Genomic DNA, 23,925 nt, shown 5'->3' with positions numbered 1-23,925 from the left:
GGCTTCCCATCGCTAGTGAGTGCTCGAGCTGTGCGTGGTTGTTGCTGCCTGTACTGCAGCGCCCATAGTTATCTGTGTTCAATTTTGCCTCTCAGTCTCACTCGAGTCTTGTCTTAGTTACACTGCCGGCATCTTGTCTTTTGTCTGTCTCGTTGCTAGCATCTCAACGTCTCATGGCCTTTCCTGGGCTCCTCGTCGCTAGTGGCATAAGCAACTCGTGGGGTTGTCGCTTGCTTCGTCGCCTTTTGTAGGGTCGTCGTCACTCGTCATCTTCTGGTTTTGGGTCCTCGCCATCGCCGTGGACCATGTACAGTTGGTGAATCCTTGCATCATCGCTTCTCCTGTTCTCTCTTTTCTAGCTTTTCCTTCTCCCTACATTTTTCTCTATTGCTAAATTGCTAATAAATGAATTTGCCTTGTTGTTGATTTAAATGTTGTTGTAAATCATGACTAAACTAGGATTTATTGAATTTGTTACTGTAAATTGAATTTATTGCTAAAAATATCACTGATCTAATTTTTTTGTTGATGACATCACTAAGTTAAATTTGTTGTTGTCTTACTGAAATAATTATTTAGCCAAAATTTTTTATTACTGTAAATCATCTTTAGAGTTAAACTTTTTGTTGCTAAAAATTATCATAGTTAAATTTGTTATTAAAAATTATCAATGAGTTGAATTTATTGCTATAAGAATAGATTTGACTCTTCAAAATGATTGATTTTATTTATACATAGGCAGTATTGATTTGGTATAATTAGTTGAATTTAGTTTTTAATTAGTTTGTTAATCATTATCTTATTGATTTATTTTTTTATTTTTTTGTTTTGTTTTTTTTTTTTTAATTTTGATACTTGATTGTTATTAATGTACTTGTGAAATATACTTTTAAATTTTTTATTTTAAATTTATTTTTTGTAATTTTATATTTATCTGATAATTATGCTTTGTAGCCTTGATAGTCGCTTTTTGGATCAAACTAAGTGTCATGCACTCACCAAAAAAAAAAACCAAGTGTCATGCAAGCCTGTGCGCCTTTGTGCTTGGAAGTTTGGTCTAGGTCCGAAATAGCTTGCCAAATAGAAATAAAGTGCTTCTTTTGGTACATGGATACAGCAGTTTTTGTTTCAGTTGTTTATCTTTTGACCCATAAATACGATGGACTAGCCCAACCTTTTTGTTAGGTCTCAGCTTAAGTCTTCAACATCCTGGGCAAAATTCCAAACATAATCTTCTTCACTCGCCTCAGTCATCTCAACTCTCAAGAATGGATGACCCAAGTGAATCCAAAAAGCAGCTCAGATTCAAGTTGTTTAGGTCAAAATCCAGCCCGACTTAACAACATGGGGTCAAACCCAAACCTACAAAAATGTTACTCGGTCTAATTACCCAAAGTTACCCGGTCCTGGCCCGGTCGAGTTAAGAGTAACACTGGTTATTAGGCTGTTAGGGCACCCCTTAGTTCATAATTCGTCCCAGACATCCCGCCTTCCACTTCTCGGTGGCTCTATCGCTCTGTGCTGCCTCTCACTCTGCTATCGCCACTCGCTGCCAGTCGTTGTCACTGCTACTGTCATCGTCGCCTCCTCTGTGCTCGTATCAGTCGCCGTCGCTGTATGTCTTGATTATAATTTCTGATTTATTAATTTATGGTTTTGGTGTGATTATGTGATTGTAAAAAATGTGAAATTGTGAACCTTAAATTGAACATTTTAGTACCCTTCCCATAATTTCCCACTTTTTCTTCCTCCAGCTATTAGCTTCGTACCGCTCTGGTTGCACCTTCTACGTGTTCGGCTTCGGCTCGGCCGCCACCATCACCGACAACTGTTTCCTCCGTCCACTGTTTCTTATCTAAACTAGCTAGCTAACATGGACGAAAAGTTTGACACCGCTGACAAAAAGGTAATGAACTTCCCGCCTTCCTTTTTCCATGGAAAATCACATTTTTTTCAGTGATATAATGATAAATTAATAATATAAGATTCAGTTTGAGTGTAGAAAAGAGCTTCATTTTGCATGTATTGGAGGCTTGAATGAGTTTATAGGGATGTGGCAGTGAGTAAGAGATCTGAGAATAAGCTAAAGCTAGGTTTACGGCAGAAGTTCACAGTTCCATTTTTTTTTTTAATTTTTCTAATATCTTTCATGATAAACCCCTTGGCTGTGAAGAAAAATTGAAAGGGAACAAAGTAAGTTAAGGATCATTACCATTTAGTTGTGTTCAATGAGATTTAACAAGGATTTTAATTATTGTTATACGCACTTAGCTAGTTAACTATGGTAAAAAGAGAAGCTAGGAATAAAACAACCTGTCTCTATTTATCATAATGCTAGTTTCATGTTTGTTTCCCTTCCCTTTAGAATTTCAAGAGCAACATTGAAAGAATTAACCATCATCAGATAAAATTATTCAGTATTCATTTAGTAGGCGAAGGATTACATTTCCTATGAAGTATGAGTTTAGTGTGTGAGTTCATAAGACAAGTTTTAGAATCGTATGTTACCTAAAAGTCATTGTGACTTCTTTGCCTATTTAGGATGATAATTGTGATCCCATGATCAGTTTGATAAATTATGAAGCATTCTAGGACTTTTAGATGTACATATCTGCTTGTTTATTTATATGGGCAAAATCTTACCTTTTTCTTCCCCCTTATTTTGGTTTGGTGTTTTTTGGTTTTCTACTTCTCCCTTTATTTCTTCGCTGTCCTCTTCTCCTGCAAGATGACTAATGTTTCCATGTGGATAGGTGCTGGTTGATATTGTAAAATTGGCACAAAAGAGAGGACTGAAAGGTGAACTCGGAGAATGGAAAGAATTTTTGAACAGTCATGATAAAAAGTTTGGGGCAGGTGTCAGTGACCCATCGAAGAGGTCCCATGAGATATTGGCTGCATTTCTGAAAACATTTTCAAACGAGGATGATTTGAAGGTAAAGAATTTCTGAGTTTCCCATATAAATTCTCCTTTTTTTTTTTGTTTCCAGTTTCCACGTATTCTAGTGGGAGGCATTGTTAATACAAAGCCTTCGAGATTACTAGATAAATCTTACCCATTTACTCTATGTAATCAGTTTTTTGACAACATATTGCGCCATCATTCAAATCAGTATTTACTGGACCAATTGAAAGACAATTCACATGATTCTCCCTATCAGGTACAGTTTTTGTAGTCTTGTTCCTTCTGGAAATCTGGCTCATTTTTGCTGTTAAATAAATAAGCTTTCGTTTCTAGACTAAACTGCTACTAATACGCAATAGCACTATTATAATAGACATGCTAGATTGATTTAAAGCAATTTGATTATATGACCAAATATTGGTATACATTCTTCATTCTGTTTTAAATTTTTTGTTCCTTCCTGAAAAGTTGCATATTTTGCATGTGATTTTGGTTTTCTCTTTTCTGCCTGCATATCACCCTTGTAACTTGTTTCTGCAAACGGTTAAACTTATTGAATTTCATACAATAAAACCTTCTTCTAAATACTTATTTGTGTGTACCTTAATTTTATTTATTTGTCATTATTAAAAAAAATACTACGAGTTAGGTACTTATGATTGTGTCAATTGTTGTTTTACTGCATTATAATTTATATTGTCTAAAGCATCAATGCATCATACCATTGTCAAACTGTACCTTTAACCTTTTTGCTTCAATCAAATGGATGCAGAATCTAAGTTTCAAGATATTATGAATTCTAGTTGACAGTGGCATAGTATGTTTTATCTAAGATACAACAAAAATATTGAAGTATGATATGCTGCTAATTTTTCTTCCCATTCTTTCTATGGTTTGAGTTTTGATAATGGAATGTGCATCTTTTTCAAGTCCAACAACAAAGGTTTTGCGTACGGCTGCTGCTTTACAGTTTAATGGTGTTTATTTCTTTTAAACCTTTACATTTCTTGATGATTCTGTATAATTTTATAATCTTTATGGTGTTGGCAGAACAGAGTCTAGTCCAACTAACTCTTCAGCACCCCTTGTATCCATTGGATTATTCATTTCCATCAATTGATGAGGTTTGTTGTACTATCTATGCTTTGATATGTTTGGTCAGCCTTTGTGCATATACATAATGCAATAGATGTTGAATGTGTGCACCGCGTAAACATGAAGCTGGTCACCATGTGAAAATGAAGGGTTTTCTTGCCTTTCATGTCACTGTTTCAGTTATTCAACTATTCTCAATTCTTTGAATGAATAATTGCACATGAAGATTTTAAGAAACATGAGAAGTGTGCAATATAACAGCTTAATACATATCTTTTAGATGACGGTCCAAACTTGAAATATGCAAGGACCTTCCATTTGGTTGAGAAGAAACTGGAGAAGCCTTGGATATCTTGCGAGAATATTGCAATATAAAGATTATTTCTCGTGACCTTGATTTCGCACTAACTCATATTTTTTATTAATACTTGTGATACCCATGTATCTTTCTACTAGTTTAATGGACCATTTAGGCATGTTCTACTTCAGTTATAGAAATATATGGATTGGACTGTATGATTTCTAACTTGCTTTTTTATTATTGAATTGAAGGGATGGATAATTTTAAACCTTAGGAAAAAAAAGATAATGAAGTCAACTGAAATGTTTGCTGTTGATTGTGAAATGGTTCTCTGTGAAGATGGGACTGAAGCATTAGTAAAAGTATGTGTGGTAGACCATAATTTAGAGGTAAGTTTTCCCGTTGTTAGTTGTACTTGGTTATTCTCCAATCCTACCCGCATCCCCCTTTCCACAAAAAGACACAGAATAGAGAAAGAAACAAAAGAAATTACAAAGAAAAATAATTGAGGCTCCACACTCCAGATAATTGTCTTAAAAATGACTTCTGATCTTTGTGACGGAGATAATTTTCATGAAATTTCAGGTCAAGCTAAATGAACTTGTGAAACCGGAGAAAGAAATTGTAGACTATAGAACAGAGATTACTGGTGTTTCTTCTCAAGATCTAGAGGCAGTCACATGCTCCTTATCTGATATACAGGTATTTTGTAGTTCAATTGTGGTTATCCTGTATTACTGATATAAGTCATGAAAATAAGTGCTGGTGTTTCATAGAAATCCATGAAGAAGTTGTTAGCAAATGGAGCCATATTAGTGGGACACAGTTTGCATAATGATCTCCGTGGTAAATGTCACAATCACATTTTTTCTGGATTTGTTTCTTGGCCTACCGTTTGTTTTTGAATACCTTCTGTTGAAGTCATTTATCTTGGTTCTGTTTTATTTTTAATTTTTTATGTGTATTACTGTTTAATTTTTATTTATTAACTGTTCTTGTTTGCAGTGCTGAAGGTATATCATGTTAGAGTGGTTGATACTGCATATATCTTCCAATCCTCAGATGGATCACTTCACAGGAGACCTTCTTTAAATAATTTGTGCAAGGCAAGTAGCGAATTGTTTATTTGCTTATGTTAACCTTCTATACTGCTTGCCAGCTATAAACTACTTTAATATGTGGCATTATGAATTTATGACCAGCTATTCACTCCTTTGGAGGAATTCATTCCTTTGAAATTTAGGATATTGCACTAAATTAATTCATCTGATCAAATAATGGGAAAAATGAAGAAGCAAATATTGGTCTAACATTTGTAGTTTCTCAAACAATTATTGTGACAGACTGTGTTAGGTTATGAAGTTCGAAAAGATGGAGCTCCACATAATTGTCTAGATGATGCACGTGCAGCAATGAAACTTTTTCTTGCAAGGATCAAGCATGGTGTTGATAAAGATTTTCCGGTTCAACTTCAAGAGCCAGTAAGATTACGAATACATCACCTGTTCTATACTGTACTGATGGTGTCTTTAACTAATTTTCTCTAATTTTAGGTTTCTGAAAGTGAGATGGCAAAGCTGCTGCTTCATAAGATACCAATTACTGTGAACAGCGAAACACTGGATAAAGTTCTTCCTGGAGACTACACAATAGAAGTGAAGGTAGAGTTGGTCTATAGTTGTCTCGACTTTTTAAAGAAGAGGTTCATTCATATTTATTCGAAAAGCATAGATCTCTTTTTCTGGAGTTTTGTAAAATTTGCTGCAGCCTTCCAAGAAAGCAGGACAAGGAAATAAATACTCCGCCTTTGCTATATTTAAGAATCCAGTGGAAGCACACAATGCCTATGAATGTATCCAAGGCACTGAATTAAAGGTATATTTATCGGTGCAATTTGATGTAATTAATTTCCGTTTGTAATTGGCCGGGGAAAACTAATGCTTAGGTGTGGTTTGCATTCTCTACAATGATAAATGAATCGAAATATTTTGGATTTGTTGGAGTAAATAACCCTATCCTGGAAATTGATATAGTTTTCTGCACAAATTTTTTCTTGACATGTTTTTGTTATGAGAAATGATTTATCCTCCGATTCAATTTTCCTAAACATCCTCCTAATCATTGAGTGGAGAAAGAAAGAATTAATTACTTTTTAATAATCCAAGTCATTGATTGCATCTATTTTTTCATTCATTTAGTATTTAGGAGGCTTATTAGGAGACCGTATTATGAATACATATTCATGCACTTTCTGGAAAGCTGAGTTCCCTTTCGATCAATCCTGTACCAGTGACATATTTGCTTGTTGTTAGGATTCAAATGGGATTCCGCAGAAGCTTGTCAAATTTCAGCTAGATACAGGTATGACTGCAAGTATTTTCGTTCGGAAGATGATGACACGTGAGCCTCGTGACTCTGTTGCGTTGAAGAGAGGTTTACAAACGGACGATGAAGTCCATGTTTCCAAGAAATCAAAGTGTGACAATGACACCCAGTTGAAGGAGATTGAAGCCCTGAATGAACGATTGAAGGAAAGCGAGTCAGAGATTGAATCTTTGAGGGAACAGCTGAAACAGAAGGATCTTGACATCGAGTCTTTGAGGGTAGAATCGAGTAAGAAGGATTTTGAAATCAATATGCTCAATAAAATGGTAGCCTCCATAAAAAAGAGGGCAAGAAAGTAAATATTGTTGGGAATGCATTGCAATGGTGTTGAATTGTTTAATCAATGAAATCATACATTTAGCTTTGATACTTGCATATATTTTCTAGTAACTTCTCAGTTTAAGTTCCAAAACTTATTCTATTATGTCAATTCAAATTTTAGTTTTGAATTGAAATTTTGCCTCGTAGTTGAGTCGATAGAATGATGAATCTAACATCGAATGTTTTTGCTCAATACCATTCATCATTGGTATATGTTTGACTACAATTTTGTTATGTTGATTCTTATTCTTGCTTTACAACATTCCTAAATCAATTGCGATTTATCTCTATTTATTTATTTCTTGGGTGTCATTAATAACATTTGAAACAATTTTATTTTAACAAAAAAAAAAAAAAACATGGAAAATAATTTTGAAAATTGGTCTGATTAATTTGTGTCTTATAAATAAAAGCTGGCCTTCTCTAATCTGATTTGATTAGAGAGAGTAAAAGTTAGGGTCTGATTAACTTGTCTTTTAAATAAAAGCTGGCGTTTCCTAATGAGAGATCAGATTAGAGTACTTGGTCTTTTGGGTTGAAGGTTGGTTGGAATAATTGTTCTTACGGTATTTGCAAAGTCTTCGCCGAAAATAAAAAGGTAGTTTTATATAGCTTTATCAAAATTAATTTTGGGATATTAGATTAATCAACTTTAACCAATTACTAGATTTCAAACCAAACAATCCTAGTTGGAGTACTGCGCATCTTAATTTTGCACACCAAAATAAACTTAAGATATAAGCCAAACAGGGTTGTTTAGAGGGGAGGACAGATCTCACTTATCGTTAGTTCTTATCGAGGGGGAAACTATGCAGAGAAAATAAGTGTATGAAACTAAATTCATTATTCAATTATCTAAAACGAACGTCTTGATTTGGGACTAAATGCAAAACTGATCCAGAGACAACATAGTAACAATATAAATATAATCGACTAGATACTCGGTATTTATCAATCATATAAAGTATTGTTTTAATTTGGCTACTTCTATGGTATCTCACCAATCCAAAATTATCCTGCCTCCTAACAAAGAGAGTATAAATTTGACAAGGGATTATATAGATAATCGGACAGCTTACTAAGTTACTTGGCAGATACAAGGTTGCTATACACTAATTCTAAAAGCACATAATGCACTTAGGAATACAAGGCATACAACAAAATCATAAACTAGAAAAATTCAAGAACTAGTTGCATCGTATATTCGGTTGTGTCACACCTCGATCACCAATAAATTAAGTGTAATACAATTATGTATTAGCAATGAAGATTGGTCAATGTGATATATCATATCATGCAAAGTGAATTTCTCAAATATATTGCATCACTTAAGGATTCCTCCACCACTAATGGCTTCGGTAGCAGCAAATTGGGCCTCAGAAGAAACCTGGGCCCCAGAGAGAGTGGGTGCCTCAGTGGCACCAGCACCACGACCCTGCTTTGGTTCCATGTGGCCTTGTGTCCCATACCCCTGACGCTTATAGTCTTCCAAATCCTTGTATTGAAGATAGGGGCTGTCCTTAAATGAAAGCCCTTCAATGCTTTGTTTTCCAGATTCTCCTTGTGTGCTTGTTTCTTTGCGCAATTGAGCCTCCATCTTTGATTTCCTTGCTAATAATGAAGAAACTCTTGTATTTTGGTTCTTTATATAATGCACTTTCCATTGGTTGCTGATTGTTGTGCCATAAGACAGGTGTTGGTTCAGGAGATTTTCTAGGGAATGTGTTAACTTTAGGACAAGTTTGCTATTCCCATACCCAAGTTTATCCCAAAGATGATAATAACTAATGAAGTAGCTGAATTCTCGCCAAAGTTCTCAACACCATATATTCATTGGAATGAGTTTTTGAAAAAATACTTTGGAATATTTAAAATATATATTTATGTTGATGTAATAAATTTTATTTATTTTACATATTTTATTATTAATCATAGAATATATAAAATGGTTTAAATTAAATATTTTATATTATGTGATAAAATATTAAAAAATAAAATATTATTATTAATAAATATGTTATTATTATTATTTTTTATATAATAGGGGATGGGAAGAAATTTACTACACAATTTTTTTAAAATACCATTTATAAAAAATATTTGTTATTATTATTCATATTTAATTTATAAAAAATGAATTAAAAAGCATATTAGTACCTATTAGTACTAGCTATTATAATTTGAATCAACAAAATAATTATCTCTAATTTATATATATAGTTACAATAATGATTGAATTTTACATATAATTAACTCTAAATCATTATCTACTTGTTATATTTAATTGAATTTTATTGAATTTTGAATGAACATCTAAATTTTTAAATTTTTAATTTGGATTAATTACTATTTTTAGCTATGAAATGTATAATTAATTTGATACAACTATATTATGTGTATATAAAATTCTGCTACTAATCAATGAGCATCTTTAGTTTTTTTAGTTATTAATTGTTTGAATAAAGTTAGTGTTTTTCTTATTCTTAATTGAGATTTGTGTGCTGTAATCAAGGTTTCGTGGAGTTGTCTTGTGCTTTGATTTGTGTAGAGAGTTGTTGAAAGATTTTAGACAAGAATAAAAGAGAAGATGGACAATCAAAGAAATCTTTGGGAGAAACAAGGAAGATGGCAAGCAAGAGGAAGTAACATTTTAGGGAAGCAAGAGTTGAAAACAAGCCACGGAAATTCAAAGATAAATTGCAACCCTGATCTCTTCATACTTCAGCAAGGATAACTTGAGTTATAGAGATTCAAATGAAGCGGTTTCAGTGATATTAGAAAGCTAACTTCCAAAACTTTACAACGATATATAATAGTCTATAGTGGACGTTCAGTTTGGTCCTTGAACGACCCTCTCCTTTCGGCGTTGAAAACAGCTCACGCCCAATGTGAGGTATCTACGTCTAACGTGATCTATGCACACTCTATCGAGCATGACTTGAACTTTAAAGATCCAAATGAAGTGGTTCCGTTAGAATGCTAACATTCAGAGCTTTCTAACATAACTTGCCTTATTTAGCCAAAAACAGCGAAAACTTGCCTTATTTAGCATTCATTAATTGTTGCGATAATTAATTAAATAAGACAAGTTCTGGCTGTTTTTTTTTGTCTACCTAGCATTACCCTAGAAATATATATGCTGGACCTGAGTCTAACATCACTTTTTCCCGCGTTGAAAGCAACCACACTCACCTCCCGTCCAACATGAGGGGCTGCACGTCCAACGTGCCTCTTGAAGCCCTCTCCAGGGACTTGCCACCATCCTCACGTCCAACTTAAGGAAGGCACGTCCAACTTGTCTCTAAGAAAGCCAACCTCACGTGCAACCCAAGCTAGAGGCACGTCTAATGTGCCATTGGAGCTCCCTCCCAGGGGGATCACTTCTCCCTTGAGTCCAACATGCATGGAGGTATGTCCACGCACTAACAAGCTCTCAAGGCTCACGTTCAACATGCAAGATGGCACGTCCAACGTGCCATTGCCAAGGCACCTCCAGTGACTATCTCCAAGCTTGTGTCCAATGTGAGCAACTATGCGTCGAACGTGCTATTGTCAAGGCACCTTCAGTGGCTCATCTCTAAGGCCACATCCAACATGCTAGGAGGAACGTCTAATTTGCCTTTAATCAAGGCACTTCCAGTGATCAATTTCAACCCCACGTTGGACGTGTCTTCTTGTATTCAACGCATGGGCCTTCCACTCTCCAGGACTTCTTGATTCTTCTCACTAATTTCCAAGCCTTTAAGCTTTAAATGAAGGAGTGAAGATTAGGCACAAGACCCATGTCATCTAGCATTGATTGAGGATCAATTGGAGAAGGATGTAAAGCTTGACTTGAGAAGGAAAATATTAGTTAGTTAGATTTGATTCTATTTTAATTTAATTCTGTTTTAAATTTTGAATTTGAGGTTTGAGGTAAACATATATAAGGAGAGGAACCACATACGTGGGAGGATGCCTTTTCTCTTCTCTTCGATAGTTTTTACAATTTATAATTTTAGGTTTTCTTTTGAAGCATGGGTTACTAAACTCCTCGATTAAAGTTAGGAGCTCTATTGATTCTAATAGATTAATGTTATAACTTGTTTATATTTGACTAATGCATTGATGCTTTCTTAAAAAAGAATTTTCGTTCTTCATCTAACGGGTTTGAATGTGTTGAGAGACAATTCTAAATTTGACTTGAATTCTCTTAATATCTTGGAAGAGTTAATTATTTGAATTAAGCTTGAAAACTCCCTCTCATAATTCTTAGGTTTTGAACTTAGACTTGATAAGTGACATTGAATCAACTAAGTTTAGTTCTTAGGAATTGTATGATTTTTTAAATCAGTGAAAGCATTTAATCTCTTATCAAAATCAATTAATCAAGAAATTGATAATTTATTAGGACTAGAGAAATTGAATTATCAAAGAATGAGAATTTGATTATTTATTATTTGCCATAAGGACATCTTGTATGATTAAGGTAGAAAGTGAAAAGCATTTTTTCAAAAATTTAACATCTCTGAAATCTTAACTCTTTTACTCATATTATTTTCTTAACCAATTACTGTTTGCCTTATTCAATTCACTGTTTCTATGCAATTGTTCTTGAAACCCTAAATTTTTTATTGTCTGAATAGAATAATCAATTGACTATTGCTTTCTTAGTCCATTAATCCTCGTAGGAACGATAATTCACTCCCGTGATGTTACTTGATACATTCGATGTTCTTGCCGATAGTTTGTGATTTTATGCTACCAAATTAGACACATATATAAAATACATATTAGAATATAAAATATTCATTAAAAATATATAAAATAATATACTTATTTATTTAAATATATTGTAACAAATTTTGTGTGTCTATATAATATTTTTTAATGCGATATTCATCAAAATTTGAATTAATTTGATAAAATTATCTAAAAAAACGTTCCACAAAAGTACCAAAACAATTATCCATTTTAAGTAATTTTGTTGAAGTAACCCAATTTTTTATAGGTACTAGTATATTTATCCATGCCTTGTATAGAAAAATATACAAAAATATATATAATATATTATTTTAAAGTTTTAAATAAAAATACATAACAATTATTGTTATACAAATTTTACAAAGTTAATTATATTTAAATTTAACTATTTTTAAGGTCGAAAACAATGAGTATTTATTTTACTTGTTTTAAAGTAGAACAATTATTGATCGATAATAATACATAGTTTGTGATCAAATTAAAATATTGATATTAGGATTCTATTTTTTCAAACATTTTTTTAAATGAGATTGGTGGTTGAATTTGTAAATATTTTTTAATGATTTATGAATAAACCTTTTAAATTCTCTTACTTTTATGTTAAAATCGATATGAGTAAGAACAATTTAATATGAGATAAAGTTTGTCCTTGAACCTTTTTTATTATGATAGTAAAAAAAAAATACTAATATTGAGAATTGTTTTTGTTAAAATCAACTTAAAACTATTTTATTTGTGGGTTTTTTACTTAAATAAATTAAATGCATTTCAAAATTACCCAATTCCCCTGAATCAGATTCTGCAACGTGATTGTCCTTTTTGTATTATTATATAAATCGTCCCAGGGTGCAAAGGATTATATTAAACGTAAATCATCTCACCCTAGGACGATTAATGAATGAATTTGTGATGCAAAATAAGAGTAAATCGTGGCAGGGCTTCTTGGGTTAGTAGTTGGGCATAAATCGTCCCAGGGTAGTAGGTTTTACTAGTTAATGGGCTAAACCAAACTGGGCTGGCACGATTTACTTGTTTTTTCAGACCCTCAGGACCCTGGGACGATTTATGTGTTACTCTGTAACACTCAAAGGGGTGGGACGATTTATGGCCAAGTGATAACCCTAAGGACTCAACCACGAGTCATCTTTGTTGTTGCTGCGGCGTAAAGGGTTGAGGGAGGTATTGGAGCCACCATTGTTGACCGGAGAGAGTTTGGGTGGAGAAGTGGTTTTGGGTGTGGGACCAGCCGGTGGCGGAGGTGCAACTGGTGGTGGGCAGAGGCGTCTGAGTGGCACCGGGGGTGGTGGCAGCGGGCCGCAGGTGGTCGGCAGGAGGAGTTGGGGGATCTCTCCGGCGGTGGTAATGGCCGCGAACCAAGGAGATATGTACCGCCTGAACGGCGTTGCGCATGTTGCCGGATTTATCGATCAAGAGGTAATCTTATAAATTTTGTAATGGTTTTAAATTTTGGATGATATTAGTATGTTGGATGATATTGTATAGGGTGAATATGCATCTTAGAATATTTTATTATTAAGACGTTGCCGGATATCATGTATAGTGATTTAGTTAGTTTTTGGTTTAGTATAAGATGTTAGAAATCAGTGGTCTTAAAAGATCATGGAATTCACCCATCATAGGGTGATGGTTCTGACGGTAGAATCCCATGGAATTTGCTGATTTTACTATGGAGTTCGGACCGGCTCGAACCGGACTGAACCGGATCGGAACGAACCGGACCGGAATGAATCGGACCGGTTTGAACCGGACCGGAACGAAGCGGTCGGAGGGTTAAACCGGCGAATGGGATCCTGAACCGGGCCAGTCTGATGATATGACCGGATGAGGGAACGAACCGGTTCGGTGTGGTCAAACCCGGAATGAAATGGTTTAAACTGATATCAGTTAGTAAGACCGGGGCGACCGAACCGCCTGAGTTTCAAAATTTTTTTAAAAAAGTTGTAGAGATATTAATGGTGAAAATATGTATTTAAATTTAAGTTTTGAAAATTATTAATATGTTTTATTTTTTAAATATATAGGACGAGGTCAATCTGTTCAACCGGTGAATTTCCGGTTGAACCGTTAACCCGTTGAAATGATCGGTTCGGTTGTGACTTTTATGGTTTTTACATTGTATTGGTAATGTCGATTTGAACATGAGATGTTATTATGAACATATCCATTTTGATGGCATCTGTGAGTTGAATATCTGTCATGGCATAAGTTATTTTCTATGTGTGTGTGTATAAGTACCCGAAATAATGATGTGGTTATTCTTGCGTATTTTCAGCCTACACGGTGCGTTAGGAGCGTGCATCGGCAACAGAAGATGATACTGCATGATCGTATACTCCCGTACTTAGATCGTGCGAACCTATTACATGTTGCTCGGTTGAATGATTACTGGTTCAAGCTTGATGAGCCACTGATCAGTGCTTTTGTGGAGAGATGGCGTCCCGAAACACATACCTTCCACATGCCATTTGGGGAGTGTGAACAACCGAATTGAAATACATATATATCACGTTAACAAAGGTTTACCACGAATGTGAACTTAAAAAATAGACGACAAACTATAAAGAGGCATGAGGTATAGTAAACATTCCTAAGCCAACCGTGCCTACGCATTGCTACCTTCGTGCGATCCAGAAGCCCCCGGGCGCTGTGGACAGTTTCTTCTGGTATGACCAGGGGTCCTGCACAGTCCGCATCTCTTGGGTCTATCTGGATCCGCCTCATCCATACTATTCCTTATCCTAGTTTTCCGAGGTCTTCCAACTGCAGCCCGCATCATGCCAGGATCGGGGATGACACGAGGTCCCTCATACACGGGTAAGAGATCATCGTGGATAGGCGGAGAGAAACCCATCTTGTAAACATTGAACACGGTCTTCATGCGGTATACATCATCAACGTATGTCCTCCAATCCAGTCTGCAAAATGAGCAAGCGGCAAGCACATGACGACACGGATAGTGGAGTGCTTGAAAGTTCCCACAGTCGCATGTGCGGGCGGATAGAGACACCCGACACACACTCATTGCAATCCTACCCGCGGTCGGCGCAAGTTCCTCAACGACAAACTCGGAGTTTCCCCTGTCATATAGATCCACCCGCATATTCCTTGAGGCTTGTAGATTCCTCTCGATCGCCTTCACAAGGGTCTGACAGAATTCTTGATTTGCTCCGACTTGAGACTCGGCCTCCTTTCCTTTCCTCACAAAGAGTTCGGCCAACCGCCCATATGTTGACTTAACTAATGAACCCACCGGGAGGTTGCGTGTGCCTTTAAACACGGCATTGATACACTCAGAGATGTTTGTCGTCATATGACCATATCGACGACCACCATCCCGATATTGGGTCCACAACTCCAACCCAATCCTGTCGCACCATGCAACCATCGCAGGATCTTCCTTCCTCAAAATATCCATGTAATACCGGTGATCCTCCTCAGTCTTTGCGTATGCGGCATTCACTAGAATCCTCCGGGCTTCCTTAGACTTGTATGACAGTGCGAAGTTAGACGCGATGTGTCGCACACAAAATGCCCGGTATGCCGACGGTGGGAGCCATCCACCGTCCTCTGCCAGCAAGGCAGCCTTGATGGCATTGTGCCGATCAGAGATGACTAAAATGCCGGGCTGAGGGGTGACATGCTGGCGGAGATTAGTGAGGAAAAACTTCCATGAATCCGTGTTTTCGCCTTCAACTAACCCGAAAGCCACTGGAAGAATGTTCGAGTTTCCATCTTGGGCAATAGCCATTAGCAGAGTGCCGCCATACTTCCCATACAAATGGGTCCCATCAATGGATATAAGTGGCTTGCAATACTTAAATGCCTCAATGCATGGAGGAAACGTCCAAAATAGTCGATGAAAGAAAACCGTTGACGCATCAACGGTATTACCTATCCTCACTGGCGAAGTACGCAAAAGCGCAATCGTACCTGGCATATACAACTGAACCCCCATGATCCACCGTGGTATGTGGTTATAAGACTCCTCCCAATCTCCATATATCTGCGCAATTGCCTTCTGCTTGCCCATCCAAACCTTCCTGTAGCTTGGCTTGAACCCAAACTTCGATGACACCGCATTCTGTAACACCTTAACCGACACCGATGCATCAGCCATCACCAATGATAAAATCGAGGCACATATGACATGGTAATCGAGCTGCCTGTGATCCATTGATATCTCCGTTGCTAGACACGTGTGTGGTCCATTGTACTTTCTAACTTCCCAGTAGCCTTTTCTCTGTCTCATAGTGACACGGATCAGCCAATTACAACCATTCCCGAACTGGACACACTTCCCATGATACTTCAACTGGTCGGACTCAAACACTTTATACTCGACTCCCCGCCGAATATTATAACTCTTTATTGTCAGTACAGCTTCCTCTTTTGTTTCAAACCTTTGCCCAACCTCAAACTCGTCCGTGCCAATCACGCTAGGCCTTTCTCCGTGAATCACCGGGTGATGCTGATCTAAGTTTGCGGCCGGGTTTATTGCTTCAAGGTTCAATGTGGTAAAGTGTCGAGGGTACTGCTGCGTTCCACTGCTACCATGGGTTTGAGCTCCCACGGCAACTGCGGTGTCATCGTCAGCGTCGCTCTCGTCACCAATAATTGGTGGCTCCGAATCTGACCCATCATCACCTATAGCCTCCACAAACGGATCTCTCTCTCTTACCTCCATGAATGCGGGTGCACCGTCCACTACAGGATCAGCTCCCATCGCAGCTGCAAGCTGGCCGAAGCTACGCCCATCACCCAAGTCATCACCCGAGACAGGCAAATCAGCAGCAAAAGATGGGGACAAAACAAGTGGAGTCGCCGGTTGCCTTGTTGGAACGGCGGTGGAAGTTCCTTCTATGATGCCAGTGGGCAGATTCGGAGCAGTCCCCCCGCTACTGCCCTCCACGTCAACCATTCTGACAAACAACTCCAGCGCGCCTAAGTCGGGAAATTTTGATTGACTATGAAATATAACTCGCATGTCGTCATCACCCAACATCGCGTACTTCCCAAACTTAACATAACCTGGCTTCAACGATATCGGAATACGAAAAAATAATTGCTTCACGCGCTTCTTGCCACAATTTCCAGCCTTCTCTAATATACTACTATGCAGATCCATCAACGTCGTCGACGGAGTAATAAACACTCCTATCTGCTTTTTGCTAGAAAAAGTTACACCCTCACTTGTGTTTTCATCTATTTTTCCCCGGTGATGCACTAACAAGAAAATACTCTCTGCCATCTCTCACAACCTCAACATATGTTTTGTGTGGCTCGTCTGTTTGAAACTCGTTTATTTATAGAGTTTCTGGCTGCATAAATCGTGCTTGAGTCCTTAGGGTTATCACTTGGCCATAAATCGTCCCACCCCTTTGAGTGTTACAGAGTAACACATAAATCGTCCCAGGGTCCTGAGGGTCTGAAAAAACAAGTAAATCGTGCCAGCCCAGTTTGGTTTAGCCCATTAACTAGTAAAACCTACTACCCTGGGACGATTTATGCCCAACTACTAACCCAAGAAGCCCTGCCACGATTTACTCTTATTTTGCATCACAAATTCATTCATTAATCGTCCTAGGGTAAGATGATTTACGTTTAATATAATCCTTTGCACCCTGGGACGATTTATATAATAATACAAAAAGGATAATCACGTTGCAGAATCTGATTCAGGGGAATTGAGTAATTTTGAAATGCATTTAATTTATTTAAGTAAAAAACCCATAATCTGTTGATACTATATTTATTTTTGGAATCAAAGTAATACGACCAACATTGTTATCTGTTGAAATTTACTAACTTATTGTGTCTCTTCTTGAGTTGAAGTAGTTATATTTATACTTAGAGATAGTTTTATATTTTTTTTATTAGTTTAAACACCTAATAAAACTATTAAAGATAAGAAGAATACACAATTGAATGTAAGAAAAATTTGTCTAAAACTATGAAACACAGGCACTTTCTCGAGTTGTAGTGTTCACATGTCAAACACATTTTGGAAACGACACAGCACTCATTCGACACTCATCTGACACGCATGTCTTCTGAGTCCAACCATATCTTAATAAAAAAAAAAATACAAAATGCTTTTCCAGACACACTTGAACACACCTAAATATCATGATGTGTCAACCATGTCTAATCTTATTCTTAACCTATATTTTTAAATTGAGTTTAGATATAGTATATATTATTATTAAATTTTTTATAATTAAAAATGATTAAAATATAGCATTTATATTTTAATATGAATAAAATATTAACATATCATTATATTTATCTAAAAGTACATTATATTTTATATATAAATTTAATTTTGATACACTAATACCATTTTGCCTTTTACCATCGGAACATAGAAAGATTAAACTGAGAAAAAGAGATACTCAATGAAAACTATGAAGGAGAAGAATAGACAGTTTAGTGAGTTATGGGAACCCAAACGTTGTGCTCTCACTTTTCGCTTCAATCTTTGGTCGTTCAGCCCTTTAATAGAGGAACGAAGCTTCCTAAGCTTGAAACTTGCTTCTGCACCTTGTTTGACTTCTTCTCCAAGATCAGATGTAACAGCGGCGTTCATAGAGGAGAGAGATGGTAGAAGCAGTGACCAAATCAAACATGCAACCATAACTTCAATCTTCTCTTTCAACCTTTTTCATCTTGCCTCTTGAATCTGAGCCGTGCATTCTTGCTTTGGCCCCAAGTTTGATTTTTGAACGTTAACAGAGCACTATCATGTTTACTTTCTTCATTTTGTTCCAAATTAGTGCTTGTAACATAGAGAATTTCTTCAACATGATTCAACGAAGCACGAATGCGGAAATCTCATTTTTGTGATTTGCTCTTGGATGTGATCTTTGCCTTTTTGCTATAGCCCTTTGACCTTCTCTTCTTGCTTGAAGTTGGAAACCTCCTTTTATGTTCTTCAATTTTCTCTAGCTCCGAGCTTCCTTTTTTTTTCTTTTGTTTCAGAGTTCACGTAGTGTGATGCGAAAGAAAAGAGAGAGTTTGGTTCAGTGGTTAAGATGTGGTGTGCTTCAAATTAAATGAAATTGAATTACCTAGTTAGTAACTAAGTGGAGTGAATGAATTTGGGTGTGGACCACCATTTGAGCTTAGGTTTGGTTTTAGGCAGATTTCTTGCTTTTCTTTTATATGGTTCAACAACTTAATGAATCAAGGTTTGTTCAAGTTGAATTTGATATTGGGCTTGAGTGTGTGGACTAGTTTCAGTTAAATTAATTCTTGCACACTAAACAAAACGAATCACACAAACGATTGGATAATAATCCAATAATGTTTAGTCATCATCTTGATCATAATTTAGTTCTATAAACTCAACCGTATTCGATGAACGGATAAATACACTCAAGGATTTTTTGTCGGTGAACTTTACACCTCTCTTTTGTTTTTATGAATAAATTAAAGCAATGCACTAGCACTAAAAAACTCTTCTTTTCACTAGCCATTGTAAAAATGACACTCTTCTAAACAATTAGCTTCACTTAGTATATATATAGAGTCGTAGCTCTTCATAAACTGTGGTTAGAGTAGAGCGATTTATGTACAAACTTAACTCTTTATAAACTATAATAGGGATTTTACGGTTTATGTGTATTTATAAAAAGTAATAGGATTTATACGGTTTATATAAAGTTGTAATAGGACTCATATATAATGAGTTTGAAACGGTTGTATTTGCGTAAATATAAACTCTAATTATTTTATTTTAGTAAATTATCCAATATATTATATTTCTAAATTTATTTTAAAAATATAAATTTTGATTAAAATTAAACCCGCCAATATATAATAATATTTAAATATATCTAAATCTATTTCAAAAAATATTTTTTATTTTTAATTAAAATACAATTGAATATAAGAAGTACATGTAACAAATATCGAATTAATATGGTGTCCGAAATGTATCACGCTTACACTACACGTCAAATTATCAACATGATGTCATGATGTCCCTGCTTCATATATTACAATGATCTCAATACATGCAACGCTTTCAGCAACTTGACTTGAATCGATTTTTTTCATGAAGTTCGGTTTCAATGATGATCAGTCCATTTAGGAATAACCATTTTTTACACCAGTATTTGGTCAATATGGGTGATTGGTTGTAGACTTATAAGAGATATCAGTATAAAATTTTGAAGACTAGTCAACAGATTGATACAACTAGCGTGAATGTAAAATAATTAAAATCACTTCCAGGCAAAATAGGAAAAGCAAGACTTCTAAATTATGTTGCCAACAGTAGAATGGGACTCAATGCCAGTGTAGTGTGGTCACATGTTCTTTAATGATTATAACGGTGTACTTGTACTAATCAACAACCCAGACAAATTTCTCCACCCTAGCCAATTTGCCATTTCCCCCAGGCAACAAACACAACGACCCAAACTATAAAAACATAGGTCCCACCTACAAATTAATTTAAAGCTGCTTTTCTTTTCTTTTTTCATTCACTAGATTCAAACAAATAAAAATATTAATATATTATATTTATAAAATTATAAAATTAACCACTAGCCAATCAAGACACCCCTCTTCGAGTGAGTGATGAACCTTTGATCAACATTAGACCTTCGTTTTTTGACTTTTTTCTTTTTATTTTTTTCCTAACAACTTAAAACCAACTAATTGAGATTGGGCTTCCAACCACAGTTTTCCCATCCGTCCATTCTAACCGTCCAAAGGCATTACCATGTGGGGACGCACCAGATGAAGTGAACGTTACTGTATACGACTTTTTCTCCCCCTCTTTGAAGCTCAACACCTGCGGCACAATCGATACCTTCACCAATGGGGAATCTGACGTCACAGAAGCCTTGAACGTTGCTGCGGGTCCCACGTTAGTGAGGGTCCTCGTGTGCTTCACCGCACCCGTTGATGATTCAAACACCACACCAAACGAAGGATAATTGAGATCGGTCACACTGTAAGCCTTTCCCGCGTCGCACTTGAAATTTCTTCTCGCAACGCTTTGGATCTCACCTTCGGTGTAGTTCAAAGCACATAAGAAGCCTAGGTAGTCTTCAGGGGTTAGATCATAGACGAGTCCAGGATTAAGGGCCGCCACGGGGTCCACGTGTCCAGATCCGTGATCGAACGGAGTAGATGGCTTTCCGGTGGCGCTGTCTTGTAATTTTTGGCCGTTCTTGTAAGCCGTGTATGCCGTTGTCATGAGAGCCGACCGAACCGCAGCTGGGCTCCATTCAGGATGAGCCGATTTGACCAGCGCAGCTAAGCCACTCACGTGAGGGCACGACATTGAAGTGCCGGAGATGATGTTGAAGTCCACGCGCCTGTTATCAACGGCTAAGCCTGTGGGACCCACCGCCCTGGACCAACCCGCTAAGATGTTGACACCCGGTGCGATCAGATCAGGCTTCAAGATCTGTTGCGTTAAACCATTGGGGCCACGGGAACTGAACGCCGCCACCACCGGCGACGGCTGGATCCCTACCTTAGTCCCTTCAAAATCGATCTTCACGGTTGGCTTAGCGTCAGTAAAAAGATACTTCTTGACGGCGTCTCCGGCTTTCTCACCTACCGCCGTCGCCGGAAGTAGGTGCGCGTCAGCCACAAGCTCTTCGCCGTTGGCAGCGGTGTTAGCCAGCACCATTCCCAATCCTCCAGCAGCCTTCACCACAGCACCTTTCTGAACCCTGGCGCTAACTCCTCTTTCACACAACACGATTTTCCCGGCAACTTTCTCCGGCGATAGTGTTCCCACCATGCACAAGTTTCCATTCGTCGCGTTGCTTGCATTGCCAGCGTAAACAAACGGTAATGGAGAATCAGGTAAAGCGTTACCTCGATACAAGGAAACACCAGAGAAGTTGAGCCCGTTACCGAGGCTAACGTACGCCGGAAAATCACGATCAAGTGTACCCGCGCCCACGGTAGTGATCCATGGTGCCACATTGGAGAGACTCGAAGGACTGGGACCAGCGTTTCCAGCAGAACAAGAAATTAGAATCCCTTTCTCCATTGCAGCGAAGGATCCAATTGCAACACTGTCTCTGTAATAATCAGAGCTTCCACCACCAAGGGACATAGAAAGAACGTTAACGTTATCCTGAATGCCCCTATCAATGGCGGCGAGAATATCAGAGCTGAAACACCCTCCGATCCAGCATACTTTGTATGCCGCGATTCTAGCGCGCGTGGCCATCCCACGCGCCGTCCCCTGTGCGTAGCCAAAGAGGCTGGCGCCAGTTACAACAGATCCCGCGGCGGTGCTGGCGGTGTGGGTCCCGTGGCCGTCATCGTCGCGAGGGGACTTAGACTCTTTAGTCACATCGATTGGACCTAGCATGGCTTCGTAGCCTTTGGCGAAGAATCTCGCTCCTATGAGTTTTCTGTTGCAGTTAGAGGCAGTGAAGTTGGTTCCAGTTTCGCACGTGCCTTTCCACGTGCTGGGAACGGGTCCGAGCCCAGTGTCGTCAAAGCTCTTGCTCTCTGGCCAAACACCGGTGTCGAGAACTCCGACGATGACGTCACTGGAGGAATCCGACGCCGGAAAAAGATCCGAGCTCTTGTCAAGGCCCAGGAACAACGGAGTCCTCGTGGTGTGGAGTTCGTACTTTGTCTCCGGAAGCACGGCGAGGACACCGTCCTGTGCCTCTAACAAACGAGCTTCCTCCTCCGTTAACCTGGTGGAGTACCCATGGATGGCGTTCTCGTAGGTGTAAAGCATTTCCGCCGATTCGGAAACGGATTTGAGAGAGGAAGCGTACCACTCGGCGTGGTGCTCGAAGCTCTCCGGCATCTGAGATTTCGCCACGTGGACTATGTAGGTGGTCTTCTTGTTCGCCGAAGTTGCCCCATGGCAGAGAGCAACAAAGAGAAGTAAGAACACTGCAAGAGACGCTTTACGAGGCGTGCCCATTTTTCTGTGTTTTGATGAGTAAAGTAGCAATGGAATAGAAATAAGAGGGAGAAGCAGGTTTTTTATGTGTGTGTGATTGTGGTGTGAAAAAGGGAAGCGGTGGGTGGTTGTCTGCTTCTCTTGAATTATTGCATTGGAGACAAAAAGCAGGAGGAGGAAAGAGAAAATGAGTGAGTGATGAGTGGGGAAATTGTAGTAGCTGTATCCTGTATGTGTAGTAGTGTAAGACAATTGGGCCTTGCTTTCGCATGTGCGTTTACCACCGTTTCTTTCTCCACTACTGCAAGCCCATCACTTGAGAGTGTCCCGTCATTTTATTTTAGAGCACTGATAGGATTATTTATCAACTATATCCAATAACTATAAAATATCTTTCCTTCTCATCTTTAATAAACTATCCAATAATCATAATATTGTAATGTAGTTATGTGGTTTATCGAGAGAGGAGGGTTAATGGTGGTAGTGGGAATGATGATGAGAATATTTTGAGATTTTTGAATAACTTTTTAATATTTTTGTCATATAAAATTCGTTATATATTTTTATGAGTAGTTTTATTCGTATTTTGAATATTCATAGATAAATTTTTTTATGTTTTCCTTATCTTTAATAAAATTATAATTATTGGATATAATTGACAATAGAGTTGTAATATAAATTAGTTTAGTTATAATTATTGGATATAATTGTTAATAGAGTTGTAAATATAAGTTGATTTTATAATTTTTTTTTTGTTCGATATGATTGATTTGTTTTCTAAGCTTTATATTAGCTGTTTTGCAGATTAAAGGCTCCACCACTAGTTGGGCGCTTTAAACAGGGTTGCGCAGGCTTTCAATCACTAACTGCATAGTCCAAACGTTAACTTCGTACACCAATTTTTGACCTACTACCTTGAATTCCCGCAACTGTGTCTTTTAGCGGATATGTTATTGGAAATTAATTAATTAATCGATATTTGATAATGGGTTGGGGTGCATCCATGGCCAATGCATCCTGTAAATATGTGATTGTGCAGTGTTGCGGATTGCAGCATTAATTGGGTAAAGGTAGAAAGAAATGTAAAACACGCACATCGGTTCACGGGTATTTATATAGATAAAGTTAACTCAACCTTAATGAACGCAAGATATTTTTCTATTTTCGTTTTGGAGGTTTTCGTTTCTCCTCACCACCTGCCAACCAAACTAGCTTCAATAAATATTTATTTTCTTAAGAAATTCATGGTCACGGGTG

The 23,925-nt window shown here is 37.4% G+C and overlaps 2 protein-coding genes across 2 annotated transcripts; one reads left to right on the top strand and one right to left on the bottom strand.

Moving 5' to 3' along the window:
* The first annotated feature begins 1,206 nt into the window (after positions 1-1,206).
* On the top strand, positions 1,207-7,061 carry LOC112720659 (small RNA degrading nuclease 1). The gene is made up of 13 exons (XM_025771687.3): positions 1,207-1,615; positions 1,755-1,906; positions 2,754-2,936; positions 3,078-3,161; positions 3,961-4,029; positions 4,553-4,690; positions 4,887-5,003; positions 5,078-5,147; positions 5,307-5,407; positions 5,645-5,782; positions 5,855-5,962; positions 6,069-6,176; positions 6,614-7,061. The coding sequence occupies exons 2-13, from the start codon at positions 1,874-1,876 to the stop codon at positions 6,983-6,985; spliced, it is 1,521 nt and encodes a 506-aa protein (XP_025627472.1). The 5' UTR covers positions 1,207-1,615; positions 1,755-1,873; the 3' UTR covers positions 6,986-7,061.
* Positions 7,062-20,012: 12,951 nt separating this feature from the next.
* Positions 20,013-23,448, bottom strand: LOC112720658 (subtilisin-like protease SBT1.7). Its single transcript, XM_025771686.2, has one exon. The coding sequence runs from the start codon at positions 22,687-22,689 to the stop codon at positions 20,422-20,424; it is 2,268 nt and encodes a 755-aa protein (XP_025627471.1). The 5' UTR covers positions 22,690-23,448; the 3' UTR covers positions 20,013-20,421.
* Positions 23,449-23,925: the final 477 nt, after the last annotated feature.

The sequence above is a fragment of the Arachis hypogaea genome, chromosome 11, assembly GCF_003086295.3.
Source record: "Arachis hypogaea cultivar Tifrunner chromosome 11, arahy.Tifrunner.gnm2.J5K5, whole genome shotgun sequence".
NCBI classification, from domain to species: Eukaryota; Viridiplantae; Streptophyta; class Magnoliopsida; order Fabales; family Fabaceae; genus Arachis; species Arachis hypogaea.
This window is presented reverse-complemented; position numbering and strand designations above follow the sequence as displayed.